We start from the raw sequence: 17,934 nt of genomic DNA, 5'->3' as shown, positions 1-17,934 counted from the left end.
AGGACGTCCCAGCCTGTCTGCCAACCACTGCAGGCCTCCACAGAGATGTCCCCAGGAAACAGGTGTGGCCCTGTGACAGCTCTGGGTTTTTTTTCTGCTATGAGGATCATGGGCAACCCCTTTGGGATGAGGAAGGCAGGGGAGGTGGTGACCGTTCACCCCCCTCCCCCACCCCGTGACTCGCTCGCACACACAGGACACCATGGAAAGAACTGGCCGGCAAGCTTGTGATGGAGGACCCACTCCCCGCAGGCACCAGCTGTGTGGGTCCATCTTTAATTCTGTTAAATATGAATAAAAGTACAGAATAAATGTGACTCGCATATCATACCTTATATGACACAGGGAGGGACGGTTTCATACGACCTGGCACACAGCTTTGGGAATACGAAGTGTCTTCGGCACCAGGTCTGTGTTTTGCTTTGGTTTGGGGTGACACGCTAGGGAGCTACCACCCGAAACACTACCAGTGCTCTCAAACAAGAGGCCTCGACCGAGCAAAAGCAAAGACAATGCTGGTGACGCCTGGGGAGAGACCATTAGAGGCCAAACCGGGTTTGGATAGCCCCAGATGGAAGAAAGGGGGGGCTGCATATTTAAAAAGATCAGCAATGAACCAAATAATATTGGAAATAATACCTTTGGCAATACTTCTGTAAGAAGCAGAATTACGCTACATGTTATTCACATGCATAGGAGTGCGCAAGAAATATGTCTTATAATTGTGGATGGGTGGGGTGGTGAGAGATACGTTCTGGAAAATGACAGGCTAACTGGTGGAGAAATTAATCCATAAAGGCATTGTGTCTCTAATGGAGGGAGAAGCCTCATCAGCAAGATAGCTGAGGGGAACCCACTCGGTATGAGCACCCGCACGCATGTGCGTTCTTGCACACGCCACACGGCCACATGTACACACACACAGTATTCCAAATAAATATTCATTCTCTCATTCTCTCTCTCTCTCTCTCTCTCTCTCTCTCTCTCTCTCTCTCATCATTTCTTCCCAAAGCATCCTTGTACTCTGGCCAGATTTCCCCACTGGCGACTCAGCCCAGTGCTGGCTGTGAGAAAATGGGGGATTGTCCTGGAACGCAGACTTCAAGACACACAGCCCCTTCAGTAGCAGAGCTGGCCTAGTCCATGCTGATGCTCAGAGCTCTCCGAACCTTGCCATGGGCTGAGAGTCCCATCTCCAGCAATGGTGGACAGCAGAAGGACTCACATAGCCGAGCAACTGCGCATCCTCCTGCCACCAACGCCCGGGTTTTCTCACACATTCACGTGACAGTCGAGTACATAGTGTGTACACTTTCTGATGCTGGCGGACAGGATCCTGACCCGAGAACACAGCTTCCCAGGAAGCATCCCTTGGCAATACTCCAGGGAGAAGCTTTGTGACATTCCCCCTGGCCCTGTGTGCCAAATGGGCTTAAGCTGTTCTCCCTGGTATTCCCTGGACGACAAAACCATCAGCTTATCCATTGCATACCAAGTTCCTAAAAGGCCCAGAAAGATCCATAGAGAGCCAAGCTATCTCCTCGTCACCACACACCGCATTTAGCCCAAGCGTAGTCTGTGAGATGTGTTTCTGAGGACACAGGTGTCTTGAGAGCCTTCGTGAGTATGGAACTTTGGCCACACACGACAAAGAATGTGGATAAAAGGTTCTTCCGACAGGAAGATGGAGGGAGGGAGCCTATAACCAGCCAGAACCAGAAACTGAAGCAGCTTGCGCTCTCTGGTGACCTTCCACACATGGCGAGGGCTTCACTTCCTTTCCCGCCAACTGTTCGACACCTTGAGGCTGCTCTATTCTGGCATTAACACCAAAACTTCTCTTTCCAAATACAAACTGAATTTCTTGAGAAAACATCCGAAGGAGCAGAAAAGAGAGGCAGGGTTAGTCAAATCCAAGGCGCAATGTTTGTTTAAGAGTGCCCCTTCTCTATGCTGGGCATAAATACAGTCTGCGGGGGCAGATAGGAGGTCAGAGAGATGAGCGCGCTGCCAAATGCCAGGGTTTTGTTTTGTTTTCTTTTGTTTTGGGCACAGCAAAGGGAACAGGGCTTATTTCTGATGTCACTGAAGGGCTAACTTGGGAATATGAACCAAAATGAAAAGCGCCTCTATTCTCCAAGCTGCTTCCTTCTCTGCTAGATGAGGTTAGCCATTTATGCAAGGGGTGCTGGGAAATAACACATGAAGGGTGGTTCCAGTCAACCCCAAAGCACAGCCTCTAGTGAGCTTGGACTTAATCGGATCTCAGAGCTGTCCAATCCTACACCTAGACAAGCTCTTCTGGAGGTAGGAGGTCAGGGCTGGTCTGTGGGTTCCCCAAACCTCCTCTTCCTACCCACTGGGTGCCAGTCTACCGTCCTAAGCTCCAAGGTACACTGGGAACAGACAGGAGCCTAGCCCCAGTGTACTTTCCAAGGCTTCAGGTGGAAGAATTCAAGAGCAGAGCTGTTGAACATGGCAAGAGAAATGTCAGATAGTTCCCATTGACTATCGCCTTGGAGGAGAAGAGGGGCGCCGGTGGCTTTCTCCACACTGTGGGTGACAGTTCTCCATCAGGAGACTTTTAAAGTCATGGCAATGACAGAGTCTATAGGTCCGGTTCCAGCAGAAGGGACTCAGCTCTCACGTCGTCTTCCAGGCAAATGCTTCATCATCTAGGACCTGTGCCAGCCTAGTGTTGAAAGGCCCATAGAAGTCCTGCAAAATCTTCTGTGTGATTGGCCACATGGGCCCCAGGCTACGATCCTCGGGACGCCGTGTGTTAGACGCAGGGCTCTTGGTCATCAACGCTTCTTGCTTCTCACTTAGAGGCCCTATAATGAGAAGGAAAATGATCCTGTAAGGCGGGAGGTGAAGGGACATCACAAGAGGCCCAGCTGTACTTCGGGCAAGTAGAAGATGTTCCTGTAAGAAGATACATGGCTGGACTGGAAAGATGGCTCAGTGGCTAATCTCCCTGATTCTTGCAGCACCTACGATCCTGTAACTCCACTTCCAGGGGATCTGATACCCTCTTCTGAACTCCGAGGCCACTAGGCACACAGATGGTACATGCACATAGATGCAAGTAAAACAAACAAAATAAAACTAATAATTTTTTTAAATAAAATGAAATAAAAAAGATCTGGTTAGATCCACTGGAAGAAACCAAAGAGGGAAGAAACCACTAGATGTTGTAAAGTGATTCTAAAGTCTAGGGTCATATCTGCTCTTGTGGGATGGTGTCCCTTTACCTCCGGCCACTCTGCATTGGCTGCCCTTCAGGGCCCTCAGTTGTCCTAGGTAACTATGTACAGGAACTTTGGTTGCCTGGAATTCTGCCACCATCATTTTCATGTTGGGTTCCTGAGTGACACAATGGGCCTAGGCCCGAGTGAGTTCTATTTCCTCTTTCTTGTGTAGTGGCCATAAGGGTGGGAGGACTGGTAGCCCCTGAACCTGCAGCAATTGCGTCCATGGGGAAAATGCCCCAGGGCAGGCCATCAGGGGTTACACATAAGGTTATACCTCCACACCCAAACTTCTGAGTCATCAACCTGTCACTATCTCCTCGTGCTTCTGGACCCCAAGCATGAAGGACCCAACTAAAACCACAGCAATAGCACATTGTCTCTGGGTTATGCAAGCCAGAAAGTTGACCTTACAGCCCCGCCCCTCTTAGGAACAGAAGGCAACCACATGATGCAAGAGATTTACAGGTGGTCAAATCAAAGAAAAATGGTTCTAAGTCTTAAATGGAAAAGAGAGTGTCTATATTTCAGCCCATACCAGTTCTAAAATAATAATAACAACAACAACAACAATAATAATAATAAAAGAAAGAAAGAAAGAAAGAAAGAAAGAAAGAAAGAAAATTTACAAGATAAGAGTCCTGAATACCAGTGGTGGCCAAATAAATTTCAAGAAACATTCAGTTAACAGAATTCCTAGGTTAGGTCATTGGACCGGACTATAGGAAATGTCCAGTGAAAAAGTGGCGTGGGCTGACATTTACAGCCTCAGCAGTTGTCCTTGGGTGACTCATTCACACCCAGACAGCATTCCTCACCTCTGTAAGTGCCTCTACCAGCCAGGGGCATAGCCAGTTAGCAGAGTGCCCTTCGGCTGGTGTCCCCAGGCTGAAGGCAGGCCAAAGGTCAACCGTGAGCCACCTCTGACTTCAGGGACTCCCTACCAACACCTGAGATGCTGTAACAGCCAGACTTCCAAACTCCATGTCCCTGGAGAGCTGTCCTAGCCACCCACTGTGACCTTGAACTGCTTCAGAATTCAAGCTGTCTCCTCTGGCCTTTCATTAACGCCTCTATGCTCCTGAAGCAGCTGGGGCCCCCCATCATCACGAGGCCCACCGTAACAGTACCTACCTTCCCCATGGATACCAACAGTCATTTTGTGTGTTAGACCGGGCTTCCTTCTCTTAGGTTGAAAGAGCTGAGATGAGTACCTCCTCGCCACAGCCTGCCCAACACTGCGTGCACAGGGCCTCATGCAGCGATACCTACCCGGTAAACAGGAATGGAGGACTTCTTCAGAAGTCCCTGGGCCTCACACAGTCCATTTCTTCCCATTTTATGCTTAACCTAGTACACTCCTAAAGAGCCCACATGCCATGGAGAAGGGGAGTTGCCTCAGAGGGTAAAGTACTTGTAAGGCTTGTTCTGGAAACACAAGGACCTGATTTTAAATCCTCAACATACCCTTTAAAAGCTGGGTATGGCAGCATGTGTCTCTAACCACCGTACTGGAAGGGAGGAAAAAAAGACAGACCCTGAGACTCCCTGGCTAGCCAGCCTAACCAAAACAACAAGCTGGGTTCCATGAGATCCCTTTCTCAAAAAAACAAGAAGAGTAGGGAAGATAACGGATGTGGACTTCTTACCTGTGTGCGCATTCACACATTCACCCCCATCACACACACATACACACAGCTGCAGATTCTCTCTCTCTCTCTCTCTCTCTCTCTCTCTCTCTCTCTCTCTCACACACACACACCAACACACATAGGTAGAGCTACACATGCATTCTCTCTCTCTCTCTCTCTCTCTCTCTCTCATACACACACACACACACACACACACACACACACACACTGAAAATAAACACACAAAATGAGAAAGCTCATGTCCCTGAGGTTTACGTGGAGCCCCACTACCTGAAGCATGGCACATACCCAGGTTTAGAAACTGGAAGACCCTGTGCATGGTGTACTTGACATTGGATGCGTGGTCTTCCAGACGCAGAATGAGGAACTGTTCCTTACTAAAGACAGTGAGCCAGTCCAGAAGATACACAGCATACAGCCCAACCTGGAGCCTCACCTAGGAAGGAAGAGGAGGATGTTACTGCAGAAAGCACTTCCCCAGCCCTGTGTGGTGCTTTTCCAAGGCATGAAGGACATCTCTCTGTAAAGCAACACAGACTCATCTTAGCTAACGATTGCTTTCTGAAGTCAAATATTAACACAAGGCGTCTGTGCCACATGTGCGAAGAATCCCCACACTGAGGGCTGCACATAATCTTCATGACAGCCCATGGATGGCTCCAACCTCTACTCACAAGTGAGAACAGAAGCCTAGGAAAGATGTCAAGGGCATGCAAGTCCTTTGCATGACATGTGGGTGGCTGTCTCCCTGCTGTCAATCACAATAGACACCTCAAAGGCAACCATGACCGTGAACATGTGTGATGTCCTTAGAACATAACCATAGAGGAATAAAACCAAGCACAGGCGAATCCTTCCTTCTTCCCTCCTACTCATTTCCTGAGTCTTTACCCTGTTTCATCCCTCATGCTAACCTAGAAACTGGTAGTAAAGAACTGACCCACACTCAAAGATAGGTCCGGCTCTTGCCCTCTGGCCTGGCAGGTGACTGCTAAGGCCTCTGGATTGCACTGCCCGGCAAGAGCAATTTCATTTCCTTAGATTGTGAGCACCAGTCAAGCTAATAGTGATTTCTAATGGAGCTGTGGTCTCCAGAATAACCAGAGGGTCAGTATTTTTTTTAATTGATTTTATTGAGCTCTACATTTTTCTCTGCTCCCCTCCCCTTCTACCCTCTCCCATGGTCCCCATGCTCCCAATTTACTCAGGAGGTCTTGTCTTTTTCTACTTCCCATGTAGATTAGGTCCATGTATGTCTCTCTTAGGGTCCTCATTATTGTCTAGGTTCTCTGGGATTGTGAAGTGAAGGTTGGTTTTGTTTTATGTCTAAAAGCCACTTATGAGTGAGTACATATGATGTTTGTCTTTCTGGGTCTGAGTTACCTCACTCAATATGATGTTTTCTAGATTCATCCAATTGCCTGCAAATCTCAAGATGTCATCATTTTTTTCTGCTGTGTAGTACTCCATTATGTAACTATACCACATTTTCCTTATCTATTCTTCAAATGAGTGGCATTTAGGTTGTTTTCAGGTTCTGGCTATGACAAACAATGTTGCTATGAACATAGTTGAGCACATGTCTTAGTAATACGATTGAGCATCCTTTGGATATATACCCAAAAGTGGTATTGCTGGGTCTTGAGGAATCTTGTTTCCTAATTTTCTGAGAAATCACCATACTGATATCCAAAGGGGCTATACCAGCTTGCACTTCTACCAGCAATGCAAGAGTGTTCCCTTTACCCAACATCCTCTTCAGTATAAGTTGTCATCAGGGTTTTTGATATTGGCCCTTCTTACCGGTATAAGATGGAATATCAGACTTGTTTTGATTTGCATTTCTCTGATGACTAAGAATGTTGAACATTTCCTTAAGTGTCTTTTAGCCATTTTAGATACCTCTGTTGAGAGTTCTCTGTTTAGGCCTGTACTCCATTTTTTTTTTAAATTGTATTATGTGTTCTTTTGATGACCAATTTCTTGAGTTCTGTGTTTTGGAGATCAGACCTCTGCCTGATGTGGGGTTAGTGAAGATCTTTACCCATTCTGTAGGTTGTGGAAGTCTTGTTGACCATGTTCTTTGCTTTACAAAAACTTCTCAGTTTCAGGAGGTCCCATTTATTAATTGTTTCTCTCAGTGTCTGTGCTGCTGGGGTTATATTTAGGAAGTGGTTCCCTGTGCCAATGCATTCAAGTGTTCTTCACACTTTCTTTTCTATAAGGTTCAGTATGGTTGGCTTTATGTTGAGGTATTTGATCCATTTGGACTTGGGTTTTGTGCGTGGTGCTAGATGTGGGTCTATTTTCATTCTTCTACATGCTGATATCCAGTTATGTCAGTACCATTTGTTAAATATGCTTTCTTTTTCCATTTGATATTTTTTGCTTCTTTGTCAAAAATCAGGTGTTCAAAGGTGTATGGATTAATATCTGGGTCTTCAATTTGGTTCCATTGGTCCTCCTGTTTATTTTTATGCCAATACCAGGCTGTTTTCAGTACTGTAGCTCTGTGGTAGAGTCAAAACTTCAGAAGTTCCTTTACTGTGCAGGATTGTTTTGGCTATTCTTGGTTTTTTGCTTTTCCATATGAAGTTGAGTACCATTCTTTCAAGGTCTGTGAAGAATTTTTCTGGAATTTTGATGGGCATTGCATTGAATCTGTAGATTGCTTTTGGTAAGATTGCCATTTTTACTTATGTTAATTCTACCTATCCAAGAGCATGGGAGATCTTTCCGTTTTCTGGCGTCCTCTTCAATTTCTTTCTTCAAAGGCTTAAAGTTCTTGTCATACAGGTCTTCCACTTGTTTGGTTAGAGTTACTCTGAGATATTTTATGCTATATGTAGCTATTGTGAAGGGTATTGTTTCTTTGGTTTCTTTCTCAGCCCTTTTATCATCTGTGTACAGGAGGGCTACTGACTTTTTTTTATTTTAAATTTATTTATTTATTTATTTATTATTTCTGCCTCCTCCCCGCCACCACCTCCCATTTCCCTCCCCCTCCCCCAATCAAGTCCCTCTCCCTCATCAGCTCAAAGAGCAATCAGGGTTCCCTGCCCTGTGGGAAGTCCAAGGACCGCCCACCTCCATCCAGGTTTAGTAAGGTGAGCATCCAAACTGCCTAGGCTCCCACAAAGCCAGTACGTGCAGTAGGATCAAAAACCCATTGCCATTGTTCTTGAGTTCTCAGTAGTCCTCATTGTCCGCTATGTTCAGCAAGTCCGGTTTTATTCCATGCTTTTTCAGACCCAGGCCAGCTGGCCTTGGTGAATTCCCGATAGAACATCCCCATTGTCTCAGTGTGTGGGTGCTCCCCTCGTGGTCCTGAGTTCCTTGCTCGTGCTCCCTCTCCTTCTGCTCCTGATTTGGACCTTGAGATTTCTGTCCGGTGCTCCCGTGTGGGTCTCTGTCTCTGTCTCCTTTCATCGCCTGATGAAGGTTAATATTCAGGAGGATGCCTATATGTTTGTCTTTGGATTCACCTTCTTATTTAGCTTCTCTAGGATCGCGAATTATAAGCTCAATGTCCTTTATTTAAGGCTAGAAACCAAATATGAGTGAGTACATCCCATGTTCCTCTTTTTGGGTCTGGCTTACCTCACTCAGGATAATGTTTTCTATTTCCATCCATTTGTACGCAAAATTCAAGAAGTCCTTGTTTTTTACTGCTGAGTAATACTCTAATATGTATATATTCCATACTTTCTTCATCCATTCTTCCATTGAAGGGCATCTAGGTTGTTTCCAGGTTCTGGCTATTACGAACAATGCTGCTATGAACATAGTTGAGCATATACTTTTGTTGTATGATAGGGATTCTCTTGGGTATATTCCCAAGAGTGGTATTGCTGGGTCCAGGGGTAGGTTGATCCCGAATTTCCTGAGAAACCGCCACACTGCTTTCCAGAGTGGATGCACAAGTTTGCATTCCCACAAGCAATGGATGAGTGTACCCCTTTTTCTACAACCTCTCCAGCAAAGGCTATCATTGGTGTTTTTTATTTTAGCCATTCTGACAGGTGTAAGATGGTATCTTAAAGTTGTCTTGATTACAGAGCTACAGTATTGAAAACAGCTTGGTATTGGCATAAAAACAGAGAAGTCGACCAATGGAATCGAATAGAAGACCCTGACTTTAACCCACAAACCTATGAACACCTGATTTTCGATAAAGGAGCTAAAAGTATACAATGGAAAAAAGAGAGCATCTTCAACAAATTGTGCTGGCAAAACTGGATGTCAATCTGTAGAAGAATGAAAATAGATCCATATCTATCACCATGCACAAAACTCAAGTCCAAATGGATTAAAGACCTCAATATCAGTCTGAACACACTGAACCTCATAGAAGAGAAAGTGGGAAGTACTCTACAACACATGGGCACAGGAGACCACTTCCTACATATAACCCCAGCAGCACAGACATTGCTGAGGAGGGCCTCATTGAATAAATGGGACCTCCTGAGACTGAGAAGCTTCTGTAGAGCAAAGGACACTGTCACTAAGACAGAAAGGCAACCCACTGACTGGGAAAAGATCTTCACCAACCCCGCAACTGACAAAGGTCTGATCTCCAAAATATATAAAGAACTCAAGAAACTAGACCGTAAAAGGCTAATCAACCCAATTATAAAATGGGGCACTGAGCTGAACAGAGAATTCTCAACAGAAGAAGTTCAAATGGCCAAAAGACACTTAAGGTCATGCTCAACTTCCTTGGCTACTGACTTTTTTGAGTTAATCTTGTGTCCTGCTACATCACTGAAAGCGTTTATGTGTTGTAGAAGCTCCTTGATAGAATTTTTGAGATTGCTTGTGTAAACTATCATATCGTCAGCAAATAGTGAGAGTTTGACTTCTTCTTTTCCAATTTGTATCCCCTTGATCTCTTTTTGTTGTCTTATTGCTCTAGCTAAAACCTCAAGAACTATATTGAATAGGTGTAGACAGAGAGTGGACAACCTTGTCATGTTCCTGATTTCAGTGGGATCACTTTGAGTTTCTCTCCGTTTAGTTTGATGTTGGCTGTTGGCTTGCTGTTTATTGCCTTTATCATGTTTAGGTATGTTCCTGTATCCCTGCTCAGAGGGTCAGTTTTGATGGAATCCCAATAAGAACTCTGGACATTACAACTTGGGGTGGCCAGATTCCTCACTGTAGTCATGTGGCCATGCATGTATCACTGCTCGGAGGTGCTGGCACACCTCTGACTGAAGGGAGGCATGAACTGGAGGCTCCGCCATTCACTTTCCCTTGTGGATGTGACTCCGAATCCTCCCATGCCATAAGTTATGGTTATGGTCATAGGAGCCTTTAGTGTGCCCTGTGAACCCTTCTGCAATACCAAACTTGAAGACGGTTGGTGACTTTACCCCAGAACCCCCAGCTGAGCAGGCGTCAGATGTGGGAGCACCTCACCCCTCCAACCTCCCTACTCAGACCCTTTTGTCTACTCCTATTGACACCTACTAGACACCCACAAGGCTCCTGGCTGGATCTCTCATCGCTATACTCCTCCTTCCTTCTGTCATGGCCATGTGCTTTGTAAAGCTGTGAGCCGGCCCTCACTGGCCCTGGCTCAGGGCCCTAGGGCTCCTCTCCATTTGGAAAGCCCCGAGCTGCCTCCAACTTCCTATCATTCTTCTCTGTGTCTCCTCCCAGTCCCAGGCTCCTCCTTGGGGCATTCTCTTACTTATTATGTATTTGTTTGTTTATTGAGGCAAGCACTCTTCATCATTCTCCCTGATTAACTTGACTTTGAGATTCCTAGAGGCAGGGCCATCAAGTCACCTCGTACAAAGCTTTGTGTCAGCGCTCAACGTCAGCTCCTGGCGGAACTGCTGAACACAGTATTAGCACAGCAAGGGAATATTTGACAGAGTGCGTGCAGATGCTAATCGTCTTCATCTCTCATGGTCTTTTTTCCAGTTCATCATTTCTCTAACGACGGAGGAAGCCAGGGAGGAAGGAAAACAACTAGAGGAAAGGCCCAAGTTGTTTCTGAAATCCCTTGGCTGTCGCTAAGACTCGCTTTGGTACCACTGCCTTACACACCGGCTCATAAAGACTTTAAACTGGACTGAAGGCAATGGGCATGTGCGAGTCCCAGGAGCAAGCACACATGTAGCCTCCAACACGGAATAAGGATGAGAACACCGTGCTAGGTCAGGACTCCAGGGGCTTTCCCCATCTCTTCCCGACCAGTTTGCAGCCAGCCTAGCCTCACAAGGTTCATCTCTCCCAGAAAAACTAACTACTTTTGTAACTTGACAGCTTTCCAGAAGGAAAGGGGGTGACTGGTCAGCGACAGGGCACTGGTGCTTAGAGCAGCTGTATCCTGTCCATGCATCTGCCCTGGTGGCAGAAGAACCTCGGAGACCATCTTGGTGAGAGTCTACCACTGCCCTCAGCACACAGCCCTGCGGGGTCCTGGCTGCACAGGGCCTTCCTTACAGAGAGGGATGGTCCAGGGAGTGAGGATGTGGGATGCTGATAAATGTGCTGGCTCCCAAAGGGAGAGCCTCCCACCCACTGGTTCCAGAACCCACCTCCCCCTCAGCCAGGGAGAGCTCTGGGCCCCTCAGGGACTTTGTCTATGCAGCAACACAATTGCAACTGGGAACCATGAAGATAAGACAGCACCGCACAAAGTCCCGTTTAACTCCTGTCTGTCCAGCTTAGGATGGGGATCAAAACAGAGTGAGAATCAAAACAGAACCAACACAGAGACGATATTTAGGGCAAGAGCCCAGTACATTTAAAATTAGAGAACGCCAGAGTTGAAGGAAGCCTTTGAGCTATGGATGCCTGGTGACTCACTGACAAAGAGTAAGAGATCAGGAGGGCAGTGGTGTCTGCCTGGACTTAGCAGCTAACTCCTAACAAAGTCAAGTCATGGGGTCCAGTCCCTCATGGACACGATGCCTGTTCCACCACATAGCAAAGACCCCCTTTGGGGCATGAGGGAGTACGTTATGGGGGACCCAAGGCACACCTCAGGGAGGCATAGGAAGCAACACAGGACATCCTAAAAAGTACCTTGAGGAGTCTAAAGACCAGTAGGGACCAACTCATGGGAACCCTAGAAAGCACCCGAGGGGATCCAGTTTTGAGCCGAACCAAGTGACAGGCCCAACTCTGACCCAAACAGGAGCCACTGCAGCCCTCACTATTCCCCCAGTTTCCGGTGGGACCCCACCCTGCCTCCCTTCTCACTCAGGCAGTCACTCATTCATTCAGCAAATGCTGTGCGTTCACATGGTGTATCAAGGACCACACCAAGCAGTGAAGATGTGACGTTCCTTCACAGGCAAGGCCCTGACTCCTCAGAGACAGATCTGAACTGATCAAGGAACAGACACCTGTCATCACCAATTGTGCCAAGTGTTATGGGGAAGGTCAGATTAAAGAAAGTTATTAAAGATGAGAAGTTCTCAGACAGGCAGGGGAAGCATGTCAAGGAAGAGGGGGAAGAGCCACAGTGAAGGCTCCGGAGCCCAGCATAACTGAACACACGCATTTCTTCAGCAGGCCAGTTAGGCAGATAGGTCTCCCCACCTGCAGCCTAACCCCCAGCCTAGAAGGGTCTTCACACCTGTACCCTCCGGCAGAATCTGCTACATGATATGTAGGGGGAGCAGAGGCCCTGCCGAAAGGCCATCTGAGGACCTAAATAGGGAGAGGGTAGCCATGACACAGTGATGGAAAAAGAGGGACTGTGGGGAAGGGAGGAGGCCCTTGGGCAGTGAGGTGCCATATGAAGGCCTTAATAGAGTACCCAGGGCTAGCTGTGGTAGGCATGCCTGCAATATCAGCACCCAGGAGACTAGACCACATTCCCCATACTATAGATGGGTTGCATGAGCAGCTGGAAAGGACCTTTCTCCCCATCCCAGTGAAAAACCATCTCCTAAAGTAGTCTCTTTTCCATCCCTAACTGCCCACTCCTCTTCCGGTGCAGAGAGAGCCCCTCCTGGACTTCAGCTCGGCAAGTCAGAAATGAAATTCAGAGTACATGCCTCCTGCTGGCTCAGAACCACTTTTAAGAGCGAAAAAAGGAAGACCAGTTTCAAAGCCTATCAGAACTGGCAGCCTGTTGTTAGCTGTAGGTGGGAGACACCTTCCATGAGTCTCAGTGTCCCCATCTGTAAAACGGGAGTGACTTAAGAGGTCAGGGAGGAAGCAGAGTTTAGGATAGTATCCAATGAGCAGTAAACTGAAGTTAGATACTTCCTGTCTCTCACCAATGGACTTGGCAAACATTTAGTATGGATGTTTCTAGTACACCCAGAGGTGGAGAGCATCACACGGCTACCCATGAACTTCCCACCCAGTCACAATGGTGTCCCCATGTTCCGTCAGCCTGTAGCCAGGAAGAAGAGAGGAAACACACCAGGCACGGCCCCTCTTCTCTATGGGAGGAAATGGTTGTGGATATCCTGTCTCTAGGAAGGCTATTTAGAGACAGCCAAAGTACATCCAGCTTGGCTGGTGCAGGGTTTGTCTTTCCCAGTGCAGACCTCAGGGTAGAATGAAATGTCACCTCATACAAATCAGCTTCTATCTGACACTGACCCTTCACAGGGCGGGAGAAGCTTGGTTCACAGCTATTAAACCCAACTACGCCTATGTCGGGACTCCCAAAGCCTTGCCTCTCTCTCTCTCCATGAAGCCCAGCCAACTGAGGCAGGAATGAGCCTACATCTGTCCCTCCCTCTCTGAAGTCTTCCTCAGGAGAGCTCCCAAAGAGAGAGCTGGGTGCTGACTGCTTGGGTGAGAATGTCCTTGCCTCTCTTGGGAGACACACTAGCCAAACCCCTCACGCCTCACTGCCCATCTGGCCTGCTCCTGCCTCCCTCTCTCTTCCCTTCTTTGCGGGCTTGTGTTGAGAGATGCACAGCACCATCAAAAACAGGAAATTCCAGAAGGTCCAGGAAGGAAGCACCCTGAGGCAGGCGGCATCCAGGATCATCTGAATCCTCCCAATAGACCACCTGCCTACTCCCACCCTCCAGAGCCCGCTGCGTGTTAGCGCGAGAGAGTGGACTTCTGGAGACAGGCTGGAGCCGCAACGAAAGCTAGGTTCAAAGCCTAGACTGGGGTCTCAGATTCCCCATCTACTGTGTAGCTGGCTACAAAAGGCAACAAGACAGAGCCTTACTATCCCTGTCTGTAAAAGCAAGCCCCAGCAACAGGAGGGTCTGTGTCGAGGGACAGCCCCAGGCTGGTGGGCAGCCAACACGGGCAGAGTCCATCACTTCCCAACCAGGTTGAAGTACTTCCACTCTTCGGGGGGGTTCAGTTGTACCAGGGGCAGTACCATACATTTATGAATGCAGAAACATGTGAAACAACTCTCAGTCTTGAGTTCCCATTAAAGCCTGGCCGTTTTATAATGAAGCAGCTGAGCTTCAGAGAGGCCATGACAGTTGTGCAGAGTCACACAGCCAGAGTGGACCCATGCCACCGTCTGCCTCCAAAGCTTGTCTAGCTGAAAACGTAGCTACCTCTGCTGATCTTCCTTTTCGAACGACAATGTCTGCAGGAAGACACCCCAGGGTAAGAAAAGATGGTCTGAGAAGCCAGGCAGAGAGACTGAAGTCTTTCCTCTGAGCCTCACTGTCCTGGAGTGGGGGTCTCACCTACAGCCATCTGTGCATACCTAACATGTGACATGGCTTTACATAGGGACAGGTAGCTACCTAAGGCAAGAGCCTTGCGGTGGAAGCAAGCACTCAGACCCAGGAGCCTACAGTGGAAATGCGACCTCAGCTAAGTCACTGGATTCGCAGCCAGCAAGAGTTTTGTGCTGTTTGCATGAGGCTGGAACTTTAGGTATATTACTTAAAAGGAGGCAGAGAACAACAGAGGAGTCGAGAGAACATTCTTCAGTGAAGACCTTGTCGGAATGTTCAGACTCACAAGCGGGTAATTTGGAACCCGACGGAATGGCCCATGCCGCAGTGATGCTCGAGACAACCTGAGGACCAGAGTCTTCCTGTCTCTAATTACAGAGTGCACTTTGGATCCTTACTAAATGGCAGGCCTCTTAAGTGCACCCTGGATCCCTAGTAGAGGGAGGAGATACTCGATGCCAAGTGTCTGGGTGGCAGGCAAGAAAGAACACAAACAACAGGCTGGAAAGATCCAGCTGCTCTCGCGGCTCTCCAGGCAGGAGTATCTGCTTCCACATTAGCTACTGCTCTAAGACAGCTCGGTATCATCTGCACACTCGGATGCTCTGTCCCCCCCTCCCCCGTCTCTGCGCTAAAACCCTGTTCACACAATGAACCCCTCCCCCCACCCCGCACAGAATAGCATCCGAGTGGCCCCGCTCTGTACGGGCTTGGCTTGGCGAATACGCACGGGCATGGCGTTGTTCAGGGTGTTGTTGTAGACACAGGCGCGCAGAGAATAATCCAGCATGCAATTTTCAAACAGCTGCAGAGCCTCCGTCACCTTCTCGTGAAAGTCGTCTGCAGATTTATTTGAACTTGCAAAGTAGAGATAGTCTGAGTACAGCCTGTGAATAAAATAAATGATACTCTTACCACCCGAGAACGTGAGGCCACACCACGTGGGCGACAGTGAAAATCATCTTGCCATTACTTTAGCTATCTCTATTTATTAAAATACAACAATTTCTCTTCCCTTTCTTTCAGATGAGCCCCCTCCCTCCCTTCTCTTCTTGCTCCCACCCATATCACACCACCTACCCTTCCAACTCAGACCTGTTTACCCCAGCCCCAAACACCAGCCAGTGGTGGCTTTTGTTATTAGCTTGTGGTTGGTTGCTGTCTTTCGTTAATTTTATTTTGTTTATTATTGGGGTATGGGAGGTCATGCAGATGCCACAGCGCCTGTTGTGTGGTGATTAAAGGACACCTATGTGCAGCCAGTTCTCGTCTTGCACCTTTGTACGGGTTCCAGACAAGAAACTCGGGCCTACCAGGTTTGTCGCTAGGTCACCTAGCCTTCATCTACTTTGTAAAGAAAACCCGTTTATTTATTGGGAGTGGCATCCACAGCATGCGTGTAGAAGCCAGAGGCCAGCATGCAGTTAGCGGTCCTGTCCTTCCACCATGTGAGTCCAGGGACTGAACTCAGGCTCTCAGCCTCGGCAGAAGGCGCCTTTCCCCACTGAGTCACTCACTACCTCACCTTGCTGCTTAAAATTCCTTCTAGCTCCCTCAGACGGCAGTTATTTCCACAACCAGGTTTCAAAAACCATTCAAAAGCAAAGAGAAGCCATGAAAATATTCTGCACTGTCTCATTCCCTTCTCTTGAAGGGACCTAAACCAGGGTACATGCCATCCAGGCAGGATTACAATCCCCCGTGAAATTCCTGAGTTTTCCCATACATATTCTGAATATCTAAAGATACATTAGAAATCGGTTATAGTAGTTCAATACCTGTAATCAAAAAGCTTGAGGTAGGTGAATGTCTGAATTTGAGGCCCATGGGGGATAGATATAAAGTCATTAGGCCAGTTTTGACTGTTGTGTAAAAACCCTGTCTCAAAACAGACTAAAAGCACCCACAAATACGCATGGAAACACCTGCAGACCGGTGTGCTGTGCAGAGACCACACATGGGCATTTGCATGTAACCACATTTTCCACAGGAGTTGACCGTCTCCCTTAACCTCACTTGTCAGTGCTCCATTTTTTCTGTGTGCACTGTCCCATTTGAGCAAGAATTCTGCTATTAAAAGAATGGCACACGTCTTTAATTTCAGCACTCGGGAAGTGAAGGCAGACAGATCTCTGAGTCTACCCTGGTCTGCAAAGCAAGTTCCAGGACAGCCAGGGCTACACAGAGAAACTCAGTCTCAAAAAAACCAAACAGAAGAAAAAGAAAGAGGGGGTGGGAGGGAGAGAGGGAAGAAGGGAGAGAGATAAAGACAGAGAGAGAGAGAGACAGAGAGAGAGAGTTAATTTATGAAGGTATGTGCCTCAGAAGGCTGAGGAAGAAAGATCTTGAGTTCAAGGACAACATATTGGACAATAGAAGGAATAACATATCGAGTTCAAGTCCAGTTGTGACTCAAAATCTAGACCCCTGGAAGAGGGAGAAGAGGAGAGGGAAGAGGAGGGAAAGGAAAGAGACAGGAGGGGAGGGACAGAAAATTCATGGGAGGCCACTAGAAAACTAAACAGCTACAGAAATCTGTTGATGTTTGGGTTGTAGACATGGCTAAGCTGACTAGTCTGTAACTCACCCCCACTCCTAAATCGTGACCACCCTCTGACTTGGCAGGGATCCTCCTAGCCCAGCAGATGCTTCCGGCCTGCTGAGGGAGGAATCCTGGTGCAACAGCTTAGCCACACTCCCCCACCCTTGAGTTTCCCTTTAGTGATTTCCACTCCCAGTCCCTGATTCTTGCATATAAAAATCCTGCTTCTGCGGTACTCCAAGCTGAGCTCAATCGCTCCCCTCCACAGCAGAGCCCCATCGCAGCAGCTACACCTCCAGCAACAGCCGGAAATGAAATCGGCTTGAATGTTTCAGCAGATGCTGGGATAATTTCTTCCCTTTGAGAACTCCTGGGACGTGTTTCCTAACTATTAAACCTCCGTTGCTGCTTGCAAAGAAAGTAAGAATTCCCCGCTGTTGGCTTTGTTTTTCCAGATGTTTCCCTCTCTGCTCCTCCTGCAAACACCTGCCCGTGCTCCCACAGCTCTGCAAGACATCCAACATGAACACGCAAACCCTAACAGCACCCCCTACCAAGGGCGATGCTGGCTGGGCTGGTGCCCAGAGCCTGGGGCTCTATGGCATGCTGCTCTCTCCTCCCAGCGCTGTACTCTCAAGCCTTCTGCATCCCCAGTTGTTATCTCTCCTTCCAGTGAGTCTCCTTATCTTTATGTGTCTAGGGATGGGATATCGGCACTGAACATCACCCCTGTGCTCCCACCTCCACTGAGCTACATGCATTCTGCAGAGATCAAGGCTTGCTTCCAGGCCTCCTGCTGGGCACTCTCTCCACTCGTACCTCTGACAACAGGGTAACACTCCAGGTGTCGA

The 17,934-nt window shown here is 47.9% G+C and overlaps 1 protein-coding gene across 3 annotated transcripts in view; it reads right to left on the bottom strand.

Annotated features, from left to right (window-relative positions):
- Positions 1 to 225: 225 nt before the first annotated feature.
- The window catches only part of Chst15 (carbohydrate sulfotransferase 15), an 85,630-nt gene continuing 67,921 nt past the window's right edge, over positions 226 to 17,934 (bottom strand). For all 3 annotated transcript variants that reach the window (XM_041667044.1, XM_041667043.1, XM_041667045.1), the window contains exons 6-8: positions 15,272 to 15,428; positions 5,192 to 5,339; positions 226 to 2,834 (exon numbers count right to left, since the gene is read on the bottom strand). In XM_041667044.1, coding sequence (XP_041522978.1) covers positions 2,644 to 2,834; positions 5,192 to 5,339; positions 15,272 to 15,428 — 496 coding nt within the window. In that variant the 3' untranslated portion in view covers positions 226 to 2,643. The remainder of the gene's footprint in view (positions 2,835 to 5,191; positions 5,340 to 15,271; positions 15,429 to 17,934) is intronic.

Source organism: Microtus oregoni, unplaced genomic scaffold (assembly GCF_018167655.1).
Source record: "Microtus oregoni isolate MIOR12 unplaced genomic scaffold, Mior012 000016F_ref0000370, whole genome shotgun sequence".
NCBI classification, from domain to species: domain Eukaryota; kingdom Metazoa; phylum Chordata; class Mammalia; order Rodentia; family Cricetidae; genus Microtus; species Microtus oregoni.
This window is presented reverse-complemented; position numbering and strand designations above follow the sequence as displayed.